Genomic DNA, 22,148 nt, shown 5'->3' with positions numbered 1-22,148 from the left:
ATGCTGTTCTATAGCTATGTCATAGAAGGCATTTTCCTGAACCAATCATAATGTGCCACATAACCACTAACGTGTGTCTATTGACAGTTGGTGTGTTTAAAAAATACAAACACTGTGCATAACAAAAATTTTTGTAGAAATACCTGCCTTTTTAAAAAATAGTGTTAGGTTGCTTTTTAAAGTTTTGCCTAAAGGAAAACTGCCCCCAAAACTTATTACTTGTAATCTGTAAAGAAAGCTTTAAAAATTGCACACTTGATACAAAACACACACAGGTTAACTTAAAAGAAATAAAAACAACAAGGAGTCTGGTGGCACCTTAAAGACTAACAGATTTATTTGGGCATAAGCTTTCATGGGTAAAAACCTCACTTCTTCAGATGAGGTTTTTACCCACGAAAGCTTATGCCCAAATAAATCTGTTAGTCTTTAAGGTGCCACCAGACTCCTTGTTATTTTTGTAGATACAGACTAACACAGCTACCCTCTGATACTTAAAAGAAATACTAGCTTATTTCTTAAGTGTTAACAGTTAACACTTTTTACCAGAGGTATGAATACTGTTTTCCCCTACACTCTTTCTTTCCTAATGTTTTTTAATGCTATTAAACCAAGTAAAATTTTAAGAAACACACTTTTAGAACAGCAATCAAAAGGAGCATGTGTGTAGATTTCTTTACTAACAATTTTTTTGTAAATGTAGGAGGCATTCTTATTTGTTTTTGGTGTTGTACCAGAAAATAAATTACCTCTTTTTACATAAAGCCTGTAGCCTTGATAGAAAGACCCTAATGAAAGTTGTCTAACCTTTATATCAATTTCTCTTATTCTGTTTACTTAAAGTAATATATTTTTAGAACCCTTGATTATGCTATGTTACTAGGAGTGCTGCAATTTTCGCCCCTCCTGTATTAGCACTGAAACTTTATACCTCAGTATTATTTTCTTTTTTAGAAAATAGTGCTTTTTAAAGTTTAGCAAGGGTGCAAAAGCAACCCAAAATGTTCTAAGAACTTAAAGACTAAAAGAGCTAGTAACCCTTTTAACCAGAAATATGATTTTGACTTCTTAAAAATATTTTAACAAATAAACTTTTAAAACAGAGCTTTGAAGCAGTTTTGTAACTTTTAAAGGCAAAATAACCAAAATTCATGTTTTAAGGCTAGTGAAATAAAATTGACATTTGTAAATTGTGGAGAAGCAAAGCCTTTTGCTAAAGAATTGAGCAATGTTAGTGAAGGAGCATACCCCCCCGCCCTTCTTTTAAAAAATTATCTTTTGCAATGAAAGAATTTTTAAGCACAGGATTAAAATTAAATAAAGTTGGTGTATCATAAATTTTAAAAATGTAAGCATGTTTTTACATTTTAAAAAGTTGCTAAGTTTACTTAATTTCCATAACTAAATAATTATCTCTGTGACACAACTTAAATAAAATTTTTAGTAATTTTATGTCTAAGGATATGTCTACATGGCAAAGAAAAACCCGCGGCTGGCCTGTGCCAGTCAACTCGAGTTCGTAGGGTACGGGTTTGCGGGACTGTTTCATTGCCGTGTAGATTTCCGGACTTGGGCTGGAGCCTGGGCTCTAGGATCCTCCAGGATGGGTGGAACAACTTCTGTTGGTGAGAGAGACAAGCCTTCAAGCTTACACAGAGCTCTTCTTCAGGTCCAGGAAACGTACTCAGAGTGTCATAGCTAATACAAAGTGCAACAGATTGTTTAGCATATTGCTTGTTGTAGGAGGCCATGGAACATTTCTGAAGACCTCTTTCAAGAAAGTCAGATTTGGACATGTTGAAACATATTTGGGCTTGTTTGGACATCTGACTCTTTTTTAGGAGGTTCATTTCTGAAATGTTCCATCTATAAAAAAAATCTCATGATGGTTTTGTGTGGCAGGTGACTGTAGCCCTTACAGACAACGTTTTTCTATACCGGTTTGCACCTTGGTGTGTTGTGCTTACTTAAAGGCAATAGGTCTGCCCTGATGCTGTAGGCTTGATGGGGGCTGTGCTTTGATTGGCTTGGCCCAAGGTGTTGCATAGCAGTGTGTTGATCTGTTTGTATGACACAGGGCTCCCTTACAGGGAGCTCCAAAAACATGCTTAACACAGTCATTTTCAACTGACATTTTATTTAAAAGACACATTTATTTTATTTTTACAGCATACCTCATTTTGTTCCTAAATCACACACAAACTTTTAGGGTTTTTCCTCAACAGGATTTTGTAATTTGCTGAACGAAGATGACGTTCAACATTACACATTAAACATGTATCCATTAGTTCAGTTACTTCAGCTAAACCTCTATCTTGGTCCTCTGCTTCTGTCACTTTGTCTACCAACTCTCTCCCTTGAGCTTAATGTTCCTGGATTAAACAGAGGCACTGCAGTGCATATCCCAATGTGATGATAATATTTAAAACACTCTCCAGGCACAAATTACCAGTAATTTTTGGATTTTACAGTTCACATCATCTGGCCGGGGCCATCTACGATGCACCTTGGGCAGTTCTCAAATTGCTCCTCTCTCAGGTACTGCTTGATGATTCTGTGCACAGCAACTCATACAATTGCATGCATAACAGTTTACAGTTACAGCCTCACACAGGTTCAATACCATATTTCTTCCTCAATGTTAGATAGTACAGGCCTTTAGAATAAGCATCTGATTTTGGGTCTGGGCAAAAACAGATCAGTCCCAATCCGTTTGCTCCTTCAGTACTGTCAGTGTCCAGATTCTCCAAGACCTCTGAAGAACCATGGCTCAGCTGCTGAGAAATTTAAAATAAGAAATACGTGTAAGGCATCATTTTACTTTTTATTGTGCTCTTTTAAAACATTTTATTTGTGTCAAGAGACTTCTTCAGTTTACAGCTTTTTAAAAAAAAAATTGCCTTGGTATGGGGATTGATCTAAAAAGCTCCAATTAATTGAACAAAGGAGCCAGGTCCCCTCTAGCCCCCTAAAAGTTCTTACATACAACATACCTGTAATTTGTCTCGGTACAACCCTCCATTTGAATCGGTTGGGGTCTCCTCAACTCTGATTGAAGTCCAGAGTCTCAAACAAAACTTGGGTCAATGGTATATTTGTTTCTTCAGTTCCTACAACTTCACCTTATAACATCTCTTCATGAGCTGCTTGACTGCTGGTGTTGTGAAGGGACTTTTAGGTGCTTCCATTTTTAATAAACAGGCCTGTTTGAACGGTTCATCCTCTTTTATACAACAGTTGCACAATACTTTCTCAGCCAATAGTTTAGGGCCAATACTGCAAAAGTCCTTTGGTCTCCCTCTCTAAGTAAGGAGGAACTTCTGTTTAAGGGCATAGAAGGATGGACGCTTTTGCACCTTTAGTTTTGTATTATTTTTATATCTTATCCTTTCCTGAGTCAGTTCTCTTACAGAATTAAAACCCAGACCAAAACAAGTTATGTGATAAAAAGGTACTTAAAATTTAAAAAATGGTTAATGTTTTCCCCTATGATTTAAGTGTGTGAAATTGAACAAAATGTATCCTAAAAAGCCATAGACTGACTTCTCCTGTAATCTACATTGGGCTGAATAGGTGAACCCCAGCTTCACTAGACAGCCAAAAACTAGGTGAAAGAAAATCCACTGCATTTCCTTGCTGGCTATAGTGTAAATGCTGAAATTCAGTGCAGAATTAATAACTGCCAAGGCAATGAACCACTGAGCCTTGTATAAAATGGCAAACTCCTGGGTCACTGTGAATTTTTTGTTCATGTGCAAATCCACCTTCTCTTTAATAGCAGGCAAGGCATTATTAATTAATAAATCCACATATTGAGGACACCATCATCTCTGTGCATGTTAGTGCCATCCCAGGCTGCTGGTAATCTTTCATGACAGGCATGAGGAGACTCATCCTTTTCTTGTCTAACATTTGCTAACTGTGCAATTCCTGCCTGTCCTGGATATAAAATCTGTTCCAATTTAGCCAGTGTCTCAGCAAAATCCTTAGCTTCTGACTGAAAGTCTGGGCATAGGGCATACCACAAAGGATCTACTGTCATTTGCAAAATCTTTAAACAATCCCCATCATTCAACGGAAACATTTGAGTAGTTTTCTCAATTCTTCTAGTATGCAACATAATTAGATCACTCTTCTGTAAATGACCAAGTTTTTTAGCCATCAAATCCAATGTTTTAACATACACTGCTGGAACAGGATGGAGGTTCCTCATCTAATTCCTCTGGACTTTTACTAGCTTTTGTGATACTGCTGTTTAATAACCCCATCTGTAGAAAATAGGCTAGGGGGTTGAAGAGTAGATTCTCGCCTTGCTCTTTACTAGCTGCTACTCACAGAAGGTTAGGAAATCCACTCCATTCTGCCTCTCTACAAATGCCTCTCTATTTTCACAAACAGTAATGGATTGCAACATGCCTTGTTCAGCACTGTTAAAAAATCTCTCAAAATTTGAAAGAAAGGGGTATTTGGTGCTGCTAAACTTTACCCCTAGTTTTGCGCCCTCCAGAGGTCCAAAGACTACCCTGTTCTTGATCTTGAGGACTCTGTTCTAAACCCTAAAACAGAAATTCCCGTTGCTCTGGCAGCAAAATTACAGGTCTTATTGCAAACCAAACTGTCCTGACTTGAACTGCTCTGTGTCAGAATCTGCTTGCTCTCTGTCTTGAGCTCTGGATCTGGTCAGCACTTCACTATACTCTTGTCCCTGTTCCTTCTCGGTCTCATTTCCTGGTGAAACCATAGCCATGCGGGTCTAGTCTCTGCAAGGGCATATTCGCTATCAGACAAAACCTTCCTTAAAAGCTGAATATCATCCTTCATCACCAAAAACATCAAATCATCCTCTAAAAGAGGAGCATCTGTACTAAAAACCATGGATCCCTTCGTATAAAACAGCATGAAGCTCAGCCACTTCACTCTGTGCAGCTCTACTACAGATCTCTACATCTTGGTCATGACACCAATGTTCCTCAGCCTTACCTTTTATATGACAAGGCTTTTTCCTTCTATTTCTAAGAATAGTTTAGGATAAAAGGGCCAAGATATCTAAGATTCCAGAATATAATTCTAGTTTGCTCACACTCCTGAGCTACAATAGCAGTGATACTCACCTGTGCTTGCAAATGTTCTTATAAATTCTTTACCAGTTTTGTAATATCCACCAGACCAGGAGAATGAGGTAGACGAGGCTTTCTTCGGACAACTAACATAAGTTTCCAGATCCCTGGCCCTGGTTCTCATGGTGGACTTCAATCACCCTGACATTATACCTTGACTTTAGCAAAGCTTTTGATACGGTCTCCCACAGAATATCACATCCACTGCTTTCCCCATATCCACCGAGCCAGTTATCTCATCATAGAAGGCAATCAGGTTGGTCAGGCATTACTTGCCCTTGGTGAATCCCTGTTGACTGTTCTTGATCACCTTCCTCTCCTCCAAATGCTTCAAAATGGATTCCTTGAGGACCTGCTCCATGATTTTGCCGGGGACTTAGGTTAGGCTGTAATTCCCCGGATTCTCCTTCTTCCCTTTTTTAAAGATGGGCGCTATATTTGCCTTTTTCCAATCATCTGGGACCTCCCCCGATCGCCATGAGTTTTCAAAGATAATGGCCAATAGCTCTGCAATCACATCAGCCAACACCCTCAGCACCCTCGGATGCATTGCATCCAGCCCCATGGACTTGTGCATGTCCAGTTTTTCTAAATAGTTCTTAACCTGTTCTTTCACCACTGAGGGCTACTCACCTCCTCCCCATACTGTGCTGCCCAGTGCAGCAGTCTGGGAGCTGACCTTGCCTGTGAAGACCGAGGCAAATAAAGCATCGAGCACTTCAGCTTTCTCCACATCATCTGTCACTATGTTGCCTCCGCCATTCAGTAAGAGTCCCACACTTTCCCTAACCTTCTTTGTGTTGTTAACATACCTGTAGAAGCCCTTCTTGGTACCCTTCACATCCCTTGCTAGCAGCAACTCCAATTGTGCTTTGACCTTCCTGATTACACCCCTGCATGCTCAAGCAATATTTTTATACTCCTCCGTAGTCATCTGTCCAAGTTTCCACTTCTTGTAAGCTTCCTTTATGTGTTGAAGCTTACCAAAGATTTCTCTGTTAAGCCAAGTAGGTTGCCTGCCATATTTGCTATTCTTTCTGCACATCGGTATGGTTTGTTCCTGTGCCCTCAATAAGGCTTCTTTAAAATGCAGCCAGCTCTCCTGGACTCCTTTCCCTCTCACATTAGCCTTCCAGGGGATCCTGCCCATCAGTTCCCTGAGGGAGTCAGTCTGCTTTTCTGAAGTCCAGGGTCCGTATTCTGCTGCTCTCCTTTTTTTCCTTTTGTCAGCATCCTGAACATGACCATCTCATGGTCACTGTTGCCCAGATTGCCACCCACTTCTACTTCCCCTACCAATTCTTTCCTGTTTGCGAGCAGCAGGTCAAGAGGAGCGCAGCCCCTAGTTGGTTCCTCCAGCACTTGCACCAGGAACTTGTCCCAAGCACTCTCCAAAAACTTCCTGGATTGTCTGTGCACTGCTGTATTGCTCTCCCAGCAGATGTCAGGGTGATTGAAGTCCCCCATGAGAACCAGGGCCTGTGATCTGGAAACTTCTGTTGGTTATCTGAAGGATACTCTTAGGCTTAATCTTAGGTTTAATCTTAGGCTCTCAAATAACACCCCTTTCTTCTAAGCCATCACATACATTTCATCTGGAAAATGTTTTTTTGGAAGGATCTGAAAGGTATGCCAAAATTGGGTTTATAACAGGAAATAAATTACAACTTTAAATTTGGAGCTGCTACTGCAGTGTCATAACATGTGTCTATGCCTGTCTGTTTTAGATGGATCCATGCAAGTAAGTGCAAGGCCTAGCACAGTTTTGCAGTGAGGGCACAGTTTCTTACCAGTGTGGAAAATTACTTGAATAAAAGGATTATGGAAATTCTCCTCCACCCCCAACAGTTTGCTTTGCACTGCATATGTACTGAGGCATGGAAGATGTATGTTGGAATCTACTGATTTATTGAAATGACAAAGGATTGTGGATTTAACAAGATCTTGCCTATCAAACCAAATCTCTCTAATCTCTGGGAATTTTTTTACAACCTTCTGAATAGTTGTAAATTTTATCTTCTTAACAGGAGAAGGAATGTACAGCAAATCAAACTAAATCAGACATTATAACTATATCTTAAAAATATTTGGTGTCTTTTAACATAGTTTGAATTTTTATCTTATAACTTTAGCAATATGCATTACATTTGAACACAATGGTATCAATATTGATGGTGTGTGTGTTATTTTAATCTTCATTTCAAATGTTTTGGAGGAAACATAAAATCAGTGTCCTGACTATTTCGAGTTCCTTTCTTTATCAGAAAGCACAATGTTAACCTGTACTACTTAGACAAATTTCAAATCTAGACATTGGGTTTAACATTCCTTTTATGTCAGAAAGCACCAAGGGATCAGAACCTTGATTTTGTTTAATCTAAATGATTTAAAATAGAGATTAAAATAAAATACACATCGATATTTTAATCTTCTCATGTGTTCAAATACTATGTTGGCCCAGACAAGTAGGTTTACTTAATGTAACCAACAGTTGGGCACAGGAAGAATTCTAAATGCTTGAGGGGGAAAGGAAATGTTTCTGAGAGGGGTCAATATTTCCTGGACATTAGGGTATTTTCTCTATTACCAGCTGGATTTTAGGTGATCCAGAGACTTCAGAGCTGTGTTCTACTCAGTTCTGTAAAAAAATATTGGAAAGACTAGTTTCAATCTGAAGAGTTTGTCATTCAGTCCCTTACATTCTAGGGATTTCATAGCTAAGGCTGTGAGTTTGTCACAGAGTTAACGGAAGTCACGGCTTCCCCACTAAGGGGGGATATGATAGAGGTACACCTCTACCCCGATATAACGCGACCCGATATAACACGAATTCAGATATAATGTGGAAAAGCAGTGCTCCAGGGGGGGCAGGGCTGTGCACTCTGGTGGATCAAAGCAAGTTCGATATAACCTATAACGCGGTAAGATTTTTTTGGCTCCCGAGGACAGCGTTAAATCGGGGTAGAGGTGTATATAAAATCAGGAGTGGCATGGAGAAAGTGAATAAGGAAAAGTTATTTACTTGTTCCCATAATATAAGAACTAGGGGCTACCAAATGAAATTAATGGGCAGCAGGTTTAAAACAAATAAAAGGAAGTTATTCTTCACACAGCGCACAGTCAACCTATGGAACTCCTTGCCTGAGGAGGTTGTGAAGGCTAGGACTATAACAGGGTTTAAAAGAGAACTGGATAAATTCATGGAGGTTAAGTCCATTAATGGCTATTAGCCAGGATGGGTAAGGAATGGTGTCCCTAGCTGCTGTTTGTCAGAGGGTGGAGATGGATGGCAGGAGAGAGATCACTTGTTCATTACCTGTTAGGTGCCCCAGAGGGAGTGAACCTGGCATTGTCCACTGTCGGTAGACAGGATACTGGGCTGGATGGACTTTTGGTCTGACCCAGTGTGGCCGTTCTTATGTTCTTATGACCTCCGTGACTTCTTCAGCAGCCAGTGTGGCTAGCCTGGGGGCCACCTGAGGATCTCGGACCACCGCCTCCCTTCCACCCACCTCCAGCAGCAGCAGGAGTTTGGGTTGAGGCGCAGGAGTGAGTGAGGGCTCTGGGCGGTGCTTACCTTGGGAGGCTCCCTGGAAGTGGTGACATGTCCCTCCCTCAGCTCCTAGCTCTGCACACTGCCTCTGCTTGCAAGCACTGCCAGTGGGAGCTGCGGAGCCGGTGCTTGGGGCGGGAGCAGTGCATGTAGCTGGGAGCTGAGGGAGGGACATATTGCCACTTCTGGGAGCTGTGAGGAGTCAGGAAGAGAGCCTGCCAGCTCTGCCAAGCCATCCCCCCAGCACCAGTGGGGGTCCCTCCCCCAGCACTGGCGAGGTTCCCAGGCTGCTCCCCTGGAGCACCCGCGGTGCCCCCTGGGTTGCTCCCCCAAGCACTCATGGTGCCCCCCTGGCTGCCCCCCACAAGCACCTGTGACATCCCCAGGCCCTCCTCCCAAGATTTAGTCAGGGTATATAGTACAAGACATGGGCAGGTTATGGGCCATGAATTTTTATTTACTGCCTGTGACCTGTTCATGACTTTTACTAAAAATACCCGTGACTAAAACGTAGCCTTATTCATAGCCCTTCAAAATGATTGTCAGCATAAACCCACACATTTCATAAGGCCATAGTTTTCCTATTACTATAATATGGCAGCATTTGCAGGGCACAGCTGTACATAATTCTCATGTGTCTGTTTAGAGTGTGTCTGCTAAACAAAAGAGAGAAACTTTTCAAAAGCCCTTCAGTCATTGAACCTAAGTTTTTCGAGTGATTGTCCCTATTGCATCCACTGAGGGTTATGCACATGCACCAGGCACCTCGAACTGGAGCTTTTCAAAGTGTCTGTCGGTCCATCCATGCGCTCCTGCATAGCCTCATGGTTTTGCCCAAGGTGATAAAGGACCAGGTGGACAGTTCCTTCTCACTGCTGCATGGTTGGAGTCAGAGCTTCTGCTTTGTCTCTCTGACTGTACTGCACCTCCTTGAGAGGGATCTGAAGAACATTAGCTATTCTCTTGAGCAGCTCCTGAAATTGATGGTAGTCATTTGGGGGAAGGGAAGATGTCGATGACACAGCCGCATCCGGGGACAGCAAGGGGAACCTCTCTGGATCCATTGGTACTGTTGGAGCTGGGCTGACTGGCACAACATCCAGCCCCGGTTCCGAACATCTGCTCAAAGAAGGATGGGGTGGTGAGAGAGAGGATTCCTCCCGGGTTGAGCGAGACAGTTCTGAAGGTGAATATTGGGGCCACAAGCTCCAATATGGCCACAAGCTGGTTGATCCTACTTTTGCTGCAGCGATGCTCATGGAGCTGGGTACCAGTGGCTGCTGAGCTGAGGCAAGGGAGGGTACTGTCACAGTGCCATCGGAACCCTCTGATCATCATTATGTTAGCAACAAGAAGAAAGTCAAGGAAATTGTGGGCCCCTTACTGAATGAGGGAGGCAACCTAGTGACAGAGGATGTGGAAAAAGCTAATGTACTCAATGCTTTTTTTGCCTCTGTCTTCACAAACAAGGTCAGCTCTCAGACTGCTGGACTGGGCAGCACAGCATGGGGAGGAGGTGACTAGCCCTCTGTGGAGAAAGTGGTTTGGGACTATTTAGAAAAGCTTGATGAGCACAAATCCATGGGGCTGGATGCGCTGCATCCGAGGATGCTAAAGGAGTTGGCGGATGTGATTGCAGAGCCATTGGCCATTATCTTTGAAAACTCCTGGCGATTGGGGGAGGTCCCGGATGACTGGAAAAAGGCTAATGTAGTGCCCATCTTTAAAAGAGGGAAGGAGGAGGATCTGGGGAACTACAGGCCAGTCAGCCTCACCTCAGTCCCTGGAAAAATCATGGAGCAGGTCCTCAAGGAATCAAATCTGAAGCACTTAGAGGAGAGGAAAGTGATCAGGAACAGTCAGCATGGATTCACTAAGGGCATGTCATGCCTGACTAACCTAATTGCCTTCTATGAGGAGATAACTGGCTCTGTGGATGAGGGGAAAGCAGTGGATGTGTTATTCCTTGACTTTAGCAAAGCTTTTGATATGGTCTCCCACAGTATTCCTGCCGGCAAGTTAAAGAAGTATGGGCTGGATGAATGGACTATAAAGGGGATAGAAAGCTGGCTAGATCATCGGGCTCAACAGGTAGTGATCAATGGCTCCATGTCTAGTTGGCAGCCAGTATCAAGCGGAGTGCCCCAAGTGTCGGTCCTGGGGCCAATTTTGTTCAGTATCTTCATTAATGATCTGGAGGATGGCATGGACTGCACTCTCAGCAAGTTTGCAGATGACACTAAACTGGGAGGGGTGGTAGATACGCTGGAGGGTAGGGATAGGATACAGAGGGACCTAGATAAATTAGAGGATTGGGCCAAAAGAAACCTGATGAGGTTCAACAGGGACAAGTGCAGAGTCCTGCACTTAGGATGGAAGAATCCCATGCACTGCTACAGACTAGGGACTGAATGGCTAGGCAGCAGTTCTGCAGAAAAGGACCTAGGGGTTACCGTGGACAAGAAGCTGGATATGAGTCGACAGTTTGCCCTTGTTGCCAAGAAGGCTAATGGCATTTTGGGCTGAATAAGTAGGGGCATTGCCAGCAGATCGAGGGACATGATCATTCCCTTCTAGTTGACATTGGTGAGGCCTCATCTGGAGTACTGTGTCCAGTTTTGGGCCCCACACTACAAGAAGGATGTGGAAAAATTGGAGAGAGTCCAGTGGAGGGCAACAAAAATGATTAGGGGGCTGGAACACATGACTTATGAGGAGAGGCTGAGGCAACTGGGATTGTTTAGTTTGCAGAAGAGAAGAATGAGGGGGGATTTGATAACTGCTTTCAACTACCTCAAAGGGGGTTCCAAAGAGGATGGAGCTCGGCTGTTCTCAGTGGTACCAGATGACAGAACAAGGAGTAATGGTCTCAAGTTGCAGTGGGGGAGGTTTAGGTTGGATATTAGGAAAAACTTTTTCACTACGAGGGTGGTGAAACACTGGAATAGGTTACCTAGGGAGGTGGTGGAATCTCCTTCCTTAGAGGTTTTTAAGGTCAGGCTTGACAAAGCCCTGGCTGGTATGATTTAGTTGGGAATTGGTCCTGCTTTGAGCGGGGGGTTGAACTAGATGACCTCCTGAGGTCCCTTCCAACCCTGATATTCTATGATTATGCCTTTGGAATGGCAGCTGAGAACGGCAGACCATGCATAGTCTTTGAATCGTCAGACTCAGAGTTAGTAGATATACAGAGAGAATTACATGAGAATGAAAGATATTATATTTTGTGATAGCCATAAGTCTTGCTTCAGAATAGATCTACATTTTTACATACAGAAATAATTTACAGAACATTCAAACATATTGATTGTGTCATGCCCCTACCTTGAGAATTATTATCAGGCAAGGGAGTTTGAAACAAACAAAATAGTTGATGTTTAATAACTCTTTACTGCAGCTCCAATTGTTGCTAAGGCATATGCTTTCTTTTCTAATAGACACTGAAAAGCAATATGTACCTCAGCTTCATCCAACTCATATCTTATGAAAAACCTGAATGGTGACTTCAGCAATGTTAATGTAGAATAACTCTCAAACTCAATGGACAAGAGAGTAGGAAGGTACCGATAGGTTTTGCATAAAAGTGCAAGTGAAGCCTTTTCTCTTTTCCCTCTTATTTCTATACTATTAAGGTTTGCGTGGATAGGCTCAGTACCGATACAACCTTAACTGTCACTAAGTAACTTTAAGTGTCACTGAACAGTGGGTTTTTGTGTGTGTGTTAATTTATATATTAACTAGGGATGTCAATTAATTGCAGTTAACTCATGCAATTAATTCAAAAAATTAATCACGATTAATCGCACTTATAACAATAGAATACCAATTGAAATTTATTAAATATTTTTAGATGTTTTTCTACATTTTCAATATTGATTTCAATTGCAACACAGAATACAAAGTGCACAGTGCTCACTTTATATTATTTTTTATTACAAATATATGGACTGTAAAAATGATAAAAGAAATAGTATTTTTCAATTCACCTCATACAAGTACTGAAGTGCAATCTCTTTATTGTGAAAGTGTAACTAACAAATGCAGATTTTTTTTGCTTACATAACTGCACTGAAAAACAAAACCGTGTAAAACTTTAGAGAGTACAAGTCCACTTAGTCCTACTTCTTATTCTGCCAATCGCTAAGACAAACAAGTTTGTTTACATTGACGGGAGATACTGCTGCCTGCTTCTTATTTACAATGTCACCTGACAGTGAGAACAGGCATTCACATGGCACTTTTGTAGCTGGCATGGCAAGGTATTTACATGCCAGATATGCTAAATATTCCCCTTCATGCTACAGCCACCATTCCAGAGGACATGCTTCCACGCTGATGATGCTCGTTAAAAAAATGTGTCAATTAAATAATGCGTCAATTAAATTAAAATCTCCTTGGGGGGAGAATTGTATGTCTCCTGCTCTGTTTTACTCTCATTCATGTTATAGCAGTCTTGGATGATGACCCAGCACATGTTCGTTTTAAAAACACTTTCACAGGAGATTTGACAAAACGCAAAGAAGGTACAGATGTGAGATTTCTAAAAAGAAGCTACGGCACTCGACCCAAGGTTTAAGAATCTGAAGTGACTTTCAAAATCTGAGAGGGATGAGGTGTAGAGCATGCTTTTAGAAGTCTTAAAAAAGCAACACACTGATGTGGAAACTATAGAGCCCAAACCACCAAAACAGAAAATGAACCTTCTGCTGGTGGCATCTAACTCAGATGATGAAAATGAACATGCGTCAGTCCACACTACTTTGGATCTTTATCAAGCAGAACCCATCATCAGCACGGAAGCATGTCTTGTGGAATGGTGGTTGAAGCATGAAGGGACATATGAATCTTTAGCGCACGTAAATATTTTGCAACCCCAGCTACAATAGTACCATGCGAATGCCTGTTCTCACTTTCAGGTGACATTGTAAACAAGAAGCAGGCAGCATTATCTCCTGCAAATTGTAACCAACCTTGTTTTTCTGAGTGATTGGCTGACCAAGAAGCAGGGCCGGCTTTAGTTTTTTTGCAGCCCCAAGCAAAATTTTTTTGCTGCCCCCCACCCCAGCCCTGGGCTCTCCCCCCCCCCCCCCCCACCCGCACCCCTTGCCGCCCCAACCCTGGGCTCCCCCCCCCCACCTGCACTGCCTGCTGCCCCAGTGCTGGGCTTCCCCCGACCAGTGCTGATTCTGCCCGCTCCCCCCTCGCCTCCAGCCGATCCAGTGCTGGCAGGGTCGGGGTAAGCAGCGGGGCTCCCAGGCAAGGCCTCAGCCCAGGGTCCCTCCAGCCAGGGCTCCTGCCTCCAGGACTGGCCGGGACCGGGGAGGACAGAGCCGAGGGACCGCCCTGGCAGGGGTCTGAGGAGCCGGGGCAGGGCAGCCCCAGAGGGAGTGGAGCCCCGGAGAGCGGGACGCGGGCCCCGCACGGCAGCACCCCGCCCTCTATGGCTCCGCTCCTGCTGCTGCTCCTGACCGCCCTGCCGCAGTCCCTGCGGCGCTGGGGGGCGGCTGCCCTGCGGCACCTGCAGGCGGCTCCATGTGCCCTAAGGGGTGGCCCCCAGCCTGAGTGTCCCGCTCTTGGAGCCCGCCCGGCCATAAGGTGCGGACGCTGCTCCCCAACGCGAACTGCAGCGGATCCAGGGCGTCCCGGTGCAGGACGCGCTGCTGCTGCCAGGGCCGGCTCTAGGCTTTTGCCGCCCAAGCGCCCCCCCCCCCCAAAAAGAGGCTGGCTGGAATGCTGCCCCTGAAAATGTGCCACCCCAAGCACCTGCTTGGTTTACTGGTGCCTGGAGCCAGTCCTGCCAAGAAGTAGGACTGAGTGGACTTGTGGGCTCTAAAGTTTTACATTGTTTTATTTTTGAATGCAGTTTTTTTACATAATTCTACATTTGTAAGTTCAACTTTCATGATAAAGAGATTGCACTACAGTACTTGTTTGAGGCGAATTGAAAAATACATTTCTTTTTAACAGTGCAAATATATGTAATCAAAAATAAATATAAAGTGAGCACTGTACACTTTGTATTCTGTGTTGTAATTTTAATTAATATATTTGAAAATGTAGTAAACATCCAAAAATATTTAAATAAATGGTATTCTATTGTTGTTTAACAGCACGATTAATTGTGATTAATTGCGATTAATTTTTTAATCACATGATTAATTGCGATTAATTTTTTTAATCGCTTGACAGCCCTGATATTAACAATTTTTGTCCTCATTTCTTACCTGGCTTCAAAGGCTAGCTAAATTAATCAGTGAACTGGTCTGGCTATCCTTGGTTTGAGTTAGGCCAACACAAAGCCTTCATAAGGGGAAAAATTGGGCTAATGAGCCTGTTTCTAAGTTTCAACAACTTTTCTGAGGTAGGCATTGCTGTTTCCTTTGTTTCTAACCATTTCTTATTTTCCACCAGGAGATGGGATTCCGAAGGAAAGTAGCCCATTTATTAACAGTGCCGAGATGGACAGAGGAAATATCTATGAAGGGAAAAATATGGCTCTCTTTGAGGTAACTTTCAGAATTTTTAAAAACTTATTTTGACGATTAAATTACAAAGCAATTTCAGGTTATTTTTAGAGAGTGAGAAAAGTAAAAACAATTGCAGCTCTCTGTATACTAGAAATCTGTTGTACAAGACGTGTAAACATAATTTGTTTCTTTTAATTGTTTGGTTTCCATGAGGTTGTGTTAATGTTTAAGTCTGATCAAAAATCACTTTTTAAATTAATTTTGATTAGAAACTTTCTTAACTTGACCACTTCATAATTTATTTGATAAGCAAATTATTGTGACGTTCCCCTCTGCTGTTGTCTGGACCGGTGATCTGCTAGGCCACTCCAATTCTCGACTCTGGGAGCCAGCCTTACCCTGCTCTGCTGTGAGAACCCCCACTCCTGGGCTATTCATGCACAGCCTCTGGCATGTAAGCTGCTCCTTGGATTGTGCAACCAAATGACACTAGCCAATACCTCCGGTCCCAGACACAACTCTAGGAACCTCCGTCTGTATTCAGTTATGCCCACTGGACGCTGCAAGCTTATATGAGTTCGTCAATTTAACAAAGAAATTGATATGTACCAGGCTTGTTATCCCAAAGGTATCTCTGTCACGTTTCAAACCAAACACACTGCTTTATTATAGATGATTATTTATTATAACAATAGATTTATTAACTATAAAGATAGATTTTTAAGTCAAAACATAACAAGTCAGATTTGGTCAAATGAAATAAAAGCAAAACACATTCTAAGCTGATATTAACACTTTCAATGCCCTTACAAACTTAGATGCTTCTCACCACAGGCTGGCTGGTTGCTTTTCAGCCAGGCTCTCCCCTTTGATCAGCGTTCAGTTGCTTGGTGTGGTGTCTGTAGCTGTAGGTGGAAGAGAGATAAAGAGCATGGCAAATGTCTCTCCCTTTTATCATGTTCTTTCTTCCCTCTTGGCTTTGCCCCTCTCCCCTTCAGAGTCAGGTGAGCATTACCTCATCGCAGTCCCAAACTGAGAAAAGGAAGGGGGGTGACAGATCCTTTTGTTGTTGCCTAGGCCAGCGGCCTTTGTCCCTGTGAGGCTGGGCTGGGTTTGCCCCATACATGCCCTGATGAGGTGTGAACTACCTCTCTGTTCTTGGAGAGTTTTTGCCTGGGCTTTCTTTAAGCTATGAGGATACATTTTCAGCCTCATTACTATATACATGAAATTATAACCTATAACATTACTGACATTACTGTAACAGTTACTGTAACATCACTGTAACAATCATGCTCAGTGCATCATGAGCCTTCCGAAGACACCCGACATGACAAACTTTGCATTGGATACCACACAATCATTTTATAAAAATGAACATGGGGGTGTAGGGTGTTCCCTTCGAGGTACAGAGCGTCACACCTCCCCTCTTAGTTTGCTGCAAGAGGGTTAGTCACTGACTAGCTCGAAGGCAGTTTGAGTTATAGTTCTCTTGGCATCCAGCCATAAAGGCCATGAGGCAGCATGTCTCAGTTTCCCCATTCACATACAGTAAACCAGGTTTTTTATGGTTTCTCTGCTGTGATAAGCTTTAAACCTGTTTACAGGTATTAATTGAAAAGTAGTTTGACGGAGTAGGGAGTATTAACCTGGTAATGTTGCATGGGTGTTTTACTAGTTTTCTGTCTTCTGCTTACATGGGGCTAACACGGGGCATGCCTCCATTTCCCTGGGGGTACTGCTAGATGGTGATGGGAAATAAGGGAATGGGAAATGACTTCACTGAGGGATGATACTTGACGGCCAGCACATAAAGGATGGCAACTGCCCTTCGTAACCTGAGCCCAAGACGGGCTTGGGGCCAGGTGACACCTTCTGCCCGGGAAACTGGACAAAGGCTGGAGGAGTGGCCAAAGGTGTGGCTGGGTGAGGCAGCAAGAAGGGGTTTCAGTTTGGAGCTGGCTGGGGAGATAGGGGGATGCCCGGAACCTGGGTCTGGGCTCCCCATCCCCCAAGAGGGACCTGACTGAGGGGTCCTGTTTTCTGTACCTACAAGCTCTGTTTTAGACTGTTCCTGTCGTCTAATAAACCTTCTGTTTTACGGGCTGGCTGAGAGACTCAGTGAATTGCAGGAAGTGCGGGGTGCAGGGCCCCAACTCCCCCACACCCTGTGACAACTAGCATTATCATAAGGTTTAACATCCGTGTCAAAATTCTTATCCCCAAAGCTTAACATTAATACTAAATTTTTTATCACAGATGTGTGTTTACAAGTATCTTTATGATACTACGCCCTCTGTTGAGATACTGTACTTTGAGGTTAGTTTGTTCATTACCCATGGTGTCCTTTGACTTTCTCCCATATAATCAATCACTGGCTTTTCCTTCCCTCCATTGTTCCCCTCTGTGTGGGCTATTGATTTAACCATGTTTCTGCAATTTTGGTGCCTCAGGGTCTGGCAAGATAGGTTTTCAGGGGGATCCTGCACATTGGCTGGCCCTTTGGGGAGTGGTCTCCCAACCCTAGGACTGTACATATGCAGAAAATCCAGCTCCTCTTTTGGGGTTACCTGGTGTTTCCTCCTCCCAGCACTGAGTCCTTCCCTGCCCCCTAGAGGGCTGTGATCTGGGCTCTCTGGGCTAGGTGTGTTTACCCTTCAATCAGATGCACCTTTTCCCAGCAGCTCTCCCATAATTGCTTTCTGTGTCTCACCAGCGTGGGGGGAGGCACCCCCCTCCCTGTCAGTTCGGCCATTTGTATTTTCACAAATACCTGGCAATTTCCTGGTCCTAACTCCTCTGTTATCACAGGCATTGGAGCTGCATCTTGATTTAAAGAGACACTGTTACTTTTCAAAAACTTACCAGAAATAGCATCCTGAAAAATTGGGACCTGGATTGGGGTACCTTCTGCCACCCCTTTCTCTGTCCCTGAGAAGTCAGCAGTATGACTGCTCCCCTCCAGGAGGTCAGTTCCACGGTTCCTTCTCAAAACCTGGGTCATAGGCTGAGTGCCTGGGTGGACAGATGCTGATCCAGCCATCCTCCTAGTGTCCTGGGCATCCTGCCCCAAGTGACTAGTGAGGAGACATTCCTGTACCCTCACTATTCCTTCCCCACTTTCCTCCTCTGAGCCCCCTCCTAAAACACATTTCTCTGTGCTTCTTAGGAAGGGTTCTGTCTCTTGTTCAGCTGCAGAACTCTGACAGCTAACAACTGGGACAGTTTCCTTAATCACTGACAACACCTCTCCTGCCCCTGTGCCTGAGGGCATGTTGCCTTCTATTGGAAAGGAGCTAGTCTCAGGCTATGTCTACACTACAAAATTAGGTCGGATTTATAGAAGCCGGTTTTATAGAAACCGGTTGTATGCAGCCGATTGTGTGTGTCCCCACATAAAATGCTCTAAGTGCATGAAGTCGGCGGACCGCGTCCACAGTACCGAGGCTAGCGTCGACTTCCGGCGCATTGCACTATGGGTACCTATCCCACAGTTCCCGCAGTCTCCGGCGCCCATTGGAATTATGGGTTGAGATCGCAATGCCCGAATGATGCAAAACAGTGCCGCGGGGGATTCTGGGTACATTGCGTCAGGCCCCTCCCCCTCCGTCACAGCAACGGCAGACAATAGATTCGCGCCTTTTTACCTGGGTTACCTGTGCAGACAACATACCACGCCAAGCATGGAGCCCGCTCAGCTCAGCTCACCGTCACCATATGTCTTCCGGGTGCCGGCAGACGTGGGACTGCATTGCTACGCAGCAGCAGCTAACTGCCTTTTGGCGGTAGATGGTGCAGCATGACTGGTAGCCTTCATCGGCGATCGGGATGCTGGTAGCTGTGGGGCTGGCAGCCGTAGGGCTGCATTGCACCAGCCCCTTGCCTTTTGGCAGTAGATGGTTTATTACGACTGGTAACCGTCCTCGTCGGACAATCATGGATATCAGTCATAGTATATTATTTTCTGCCAAGTATTGTCTGCTGAGCACCCAGAAGAGGCCGAGGGCGATCTGGGTGCTGGCAGACATATGGCTGGCACACGTGGGGCTACATTGCTACACAGCAGCAACCCCTTGCCTTTTGGCAATAAATAGTATATTATGATTGGTATCCGTCATCATCATACTGGTAAGCGCCCAGTATTTGCTGCCAAGCACCCAGAAAATGCCGAGGGCTATCAGTCATGCTGCACTGTCGTCTTAAGATGTAAAAAATAGATTTGTTCTGTATTCATTTCCTTCCCCCCTCCCTCCGTCAAATCAACGGCCCGCTAAACCCAGGCTTAGGAGTTCAATCTCTGGGGAGGGGGGGGGGTGCATTCTGTGTGACAGTTGTTTGTATTTCTCCCTGATGCACAGCCACCTTTCTTGATTTTAATTCCCTGTACCTGTACGCCATGTCGTCACTCGCCCCTCCCTCCTTCCCCTGGTCTTTCAGATACTAGTTTCGCGCCTTTTTTCAGACCAGACGCCATAGCTATCACTGGGATCATGGATCCCACTCAGATCACCGCGGCAATTATGAGCACTATGAACACCACGCGCATTGTCCTGGAGTATATGCAGAGCCTGGACATGCCAAAGCAAAACCGGGACCAGCCGAGGAGGAGGCAATTGCAGTGCGGCGACGACAGTGATGAGGAAATGGACATGGACCTAGACCTCTCACAAGGCACAGGCCCCAGCAATGTGGAAATCATGGTGTTACTGGGGCAGGTTCATGCCGTGGAACGCCGATTCTGGGCCCGGGAAACAAGCACAGACTGGTGGGATCGCATCGTGTTGCAGGTCTGGGACGATGCCCAGTGGCTGTGAAACTTTCGCATGCGTAAGGGCACTTTCATGGAACTTTGTGACTTGCTTTCCCCTGCCCTGAAGCGCCAGAATACCAGGATGAGAGCAGCCCTCACAGTTGAGAAGCGAGTGGCGATAGCCCTGTGGAAGCTTGCAACGCCAGACAGCTACCGGTCAGTCGGGAATCAATTTGGAGTGGGCAAATCTACTGTGGGGGCTGCTGTGATCCAAGTTGCCAGGGCAATGAGAGACCTGGTGATATCAAGGGTAGTGACTCTGGGAAACATGCAGGACATAGTGGATGGCTTTGCTGCAATGGGATTCCCAAACTGTGGTGGGGCGATAGACGGAACCCATATCCCTATCTTGGCACCGGCGCACCAAGCCACCGAGTACATAAACCGCAAGGGGTACTTTTCAATGCTGCTGCAAGCCCTGGTGGATCACAAGGGACGTTTCACCGACATCAACGTGGGCTGGCCGGGAAGGGTACATGATGCTCGCGTCTTCAGGCACTCTGTTCTGTTTCGAAAGCTGGAGGAAGGGACTTTCTTCCCGGACCAGAAAATAACTGTTGGGGATGTTGAAATGCCTATCGTGATCCTTGGGGACCCAGCCTACCCCTTAATGCCATGGCTCATGAAGCCGTACACAGGCAGCCTGGACAGGAGTCAGGACCTGTTCAACTACAGGCTGAGCAAGTGCCGAATGGTGGTGGAATGTGCATTTGGGCGTTTAAAAGCGCGCTGGCGCAGCTTACTGACTCGCTCAGACCTTAGCGAAAAGAATATCCCCATTGTTATTGCTGCTTGCTGTGCGCTCCACAATATCTGTGAGAGTAAGGGGGAGACATTTATGGCGGGGTGGGAGGTAGAGGCAAATCGCCTGGCTGCTGATTACGCGCAGCCAGACACCAGGTCGGTTAGAGCAGCACAGCAGGGCGCGGTGCGCATCAGAGAAGCTTTGAAAACTAGTTTTGTGACTGGCCAGGCTACGGTGTGAAACTTCTGTTTGTTTCTCCTTGATGAAATCTCCGCCCCCCCACCCACCCGGTTAACTCTACTTCCCTGTAAACCAAGCACCCCACCCTCCCCGACTCTCCCCCCTTCAAGCACCACTTGCAGAGGCAATAAAGTCATTGTTACTTCACATTCATGCATTCTTTATTAATTCAGCACACAACTAGGGGGATAATTGGAAAGGTAGCCCAGGATGGGTGGGGGAGGAGGGAAGGAAAAGGACACACTGCACTTTAAAACTTTAAAACTTATTGCTCTGGAAATCATCTAGGCTGGAGTGACTGGGTGGCCGGAGGCCCCCCCACCGTGTTCTTGGGCGTCTGGGTGAGGAAGCAATGGGTCTTGGGGAGGAGGGCTGTTGGTTACAGAGGGGCTGTAGCGGAGGTCTCTGCTCCTGTTGCCTTTCCTGCAGCTCAACCATACGCAGGAGCATATCAGTTTGATGCTCCAGCAGCCGGAGCATCGACTCTTGCTTTCTGTTTACAAGCTGACGCCACTTCTCCTCTTCAGCCCGCGATTCAGCACGCAACCTCTGCTCTTCAGCCCGCGATTCAGCCCGCCACCTCTCCTCTCGCTCATATTGGGCTTTTCTAAAATCAGTCATTGACTGCCTCCACGCATTCTGCTGTGCTCTGTCAGCGTGGGAGGCAGTCTGTAGTTCAGTGAACATTTCGTCACGCGTCCTTCGCTTCCGTTTTCGAATATTCACTAACCTCTGTGAAGGAGAAACATTTGCAGCTGGTGGAGGAGAAGGGAGAGGTGGTTAAAAAAGATACATTTTAGAGAACAATGGGTACACTCTTTCACGTTAGATTTTGCTGTTCACATCACACAGCACATGTGCTTTCATTACAAGGTCGCATTTTTCCTCTTATATTGAGAGCCTGCAGGTTTGGTGTGAGAGATCACTCACGCAGTGCCAGGCCACAGATTTCAGCTTGCAGGCAGCCATGGTAAGACACAGTCTTTTGGCTTTTTTAACCTTGTTAACAAGTGGGGATGGTTTAAAACAATACTGCTCTCATTAACCATACCAAGCACCCGTTGGGTTGGCGATTTAAAATGGGTTTGCAATGTAAAAGGAGGGGCTGCGGTTTCAGGTTTAACATGCAGCACAAACCCAACTAACTCCCCTCCCCCACACACTCAATTCTCTGGGATGGTCACTTCACCCCTCCCCCCCACCGCGTGGTTAACAG

At 44.9% G+C, this 22,148-nt stretch overlaps 1 protein-coding gene across 2 annotated transcripts in view; it reads left to right on the top strand.

Annotated features, from left to right (window-relative positions):
- Positions 1-22,148, top strand: part of SLC12A7 (solute carrier family 12 member 7) — a 372,763-nt gene that overhangs the window by 132,300 nt on the left and 218,315 nt on the right. Inside the window, exon 2 of one of the 2 annotated variants that reach the window (XM_065400169.1) lies at positions 15,082-15,176. In XM_065400169.1, coding sequence (XP_065256241.1) covers positions 15,082-15,176 — 95 coding nt within the window. Of the gene's footprint in view, positions 1-15,081; positions 15,177-22,148 lie in introns of those variants that run through there. The other variant, XM_065400170.1, reaches the window with a different exon arrangement.

The sequence above is a fragment of the Emys orbicularis genome, chromosome 2 (genome assembly GCF_028017835.1).
Source record: "Emys orbicularis isolate rEmyOrb1 chromosome 2, rEmyOrb1.hap1, whole genome shotgun sequence".
NCBI lineage: Eukaryota > Metazoa > Chordata > Testudines > Emydidae > Emys > Emys orbicularis.
Note: the sequence above shows the minus strand (reverse complement) of the source record. Positions and strands in the feature narration are given on the sequence as shown.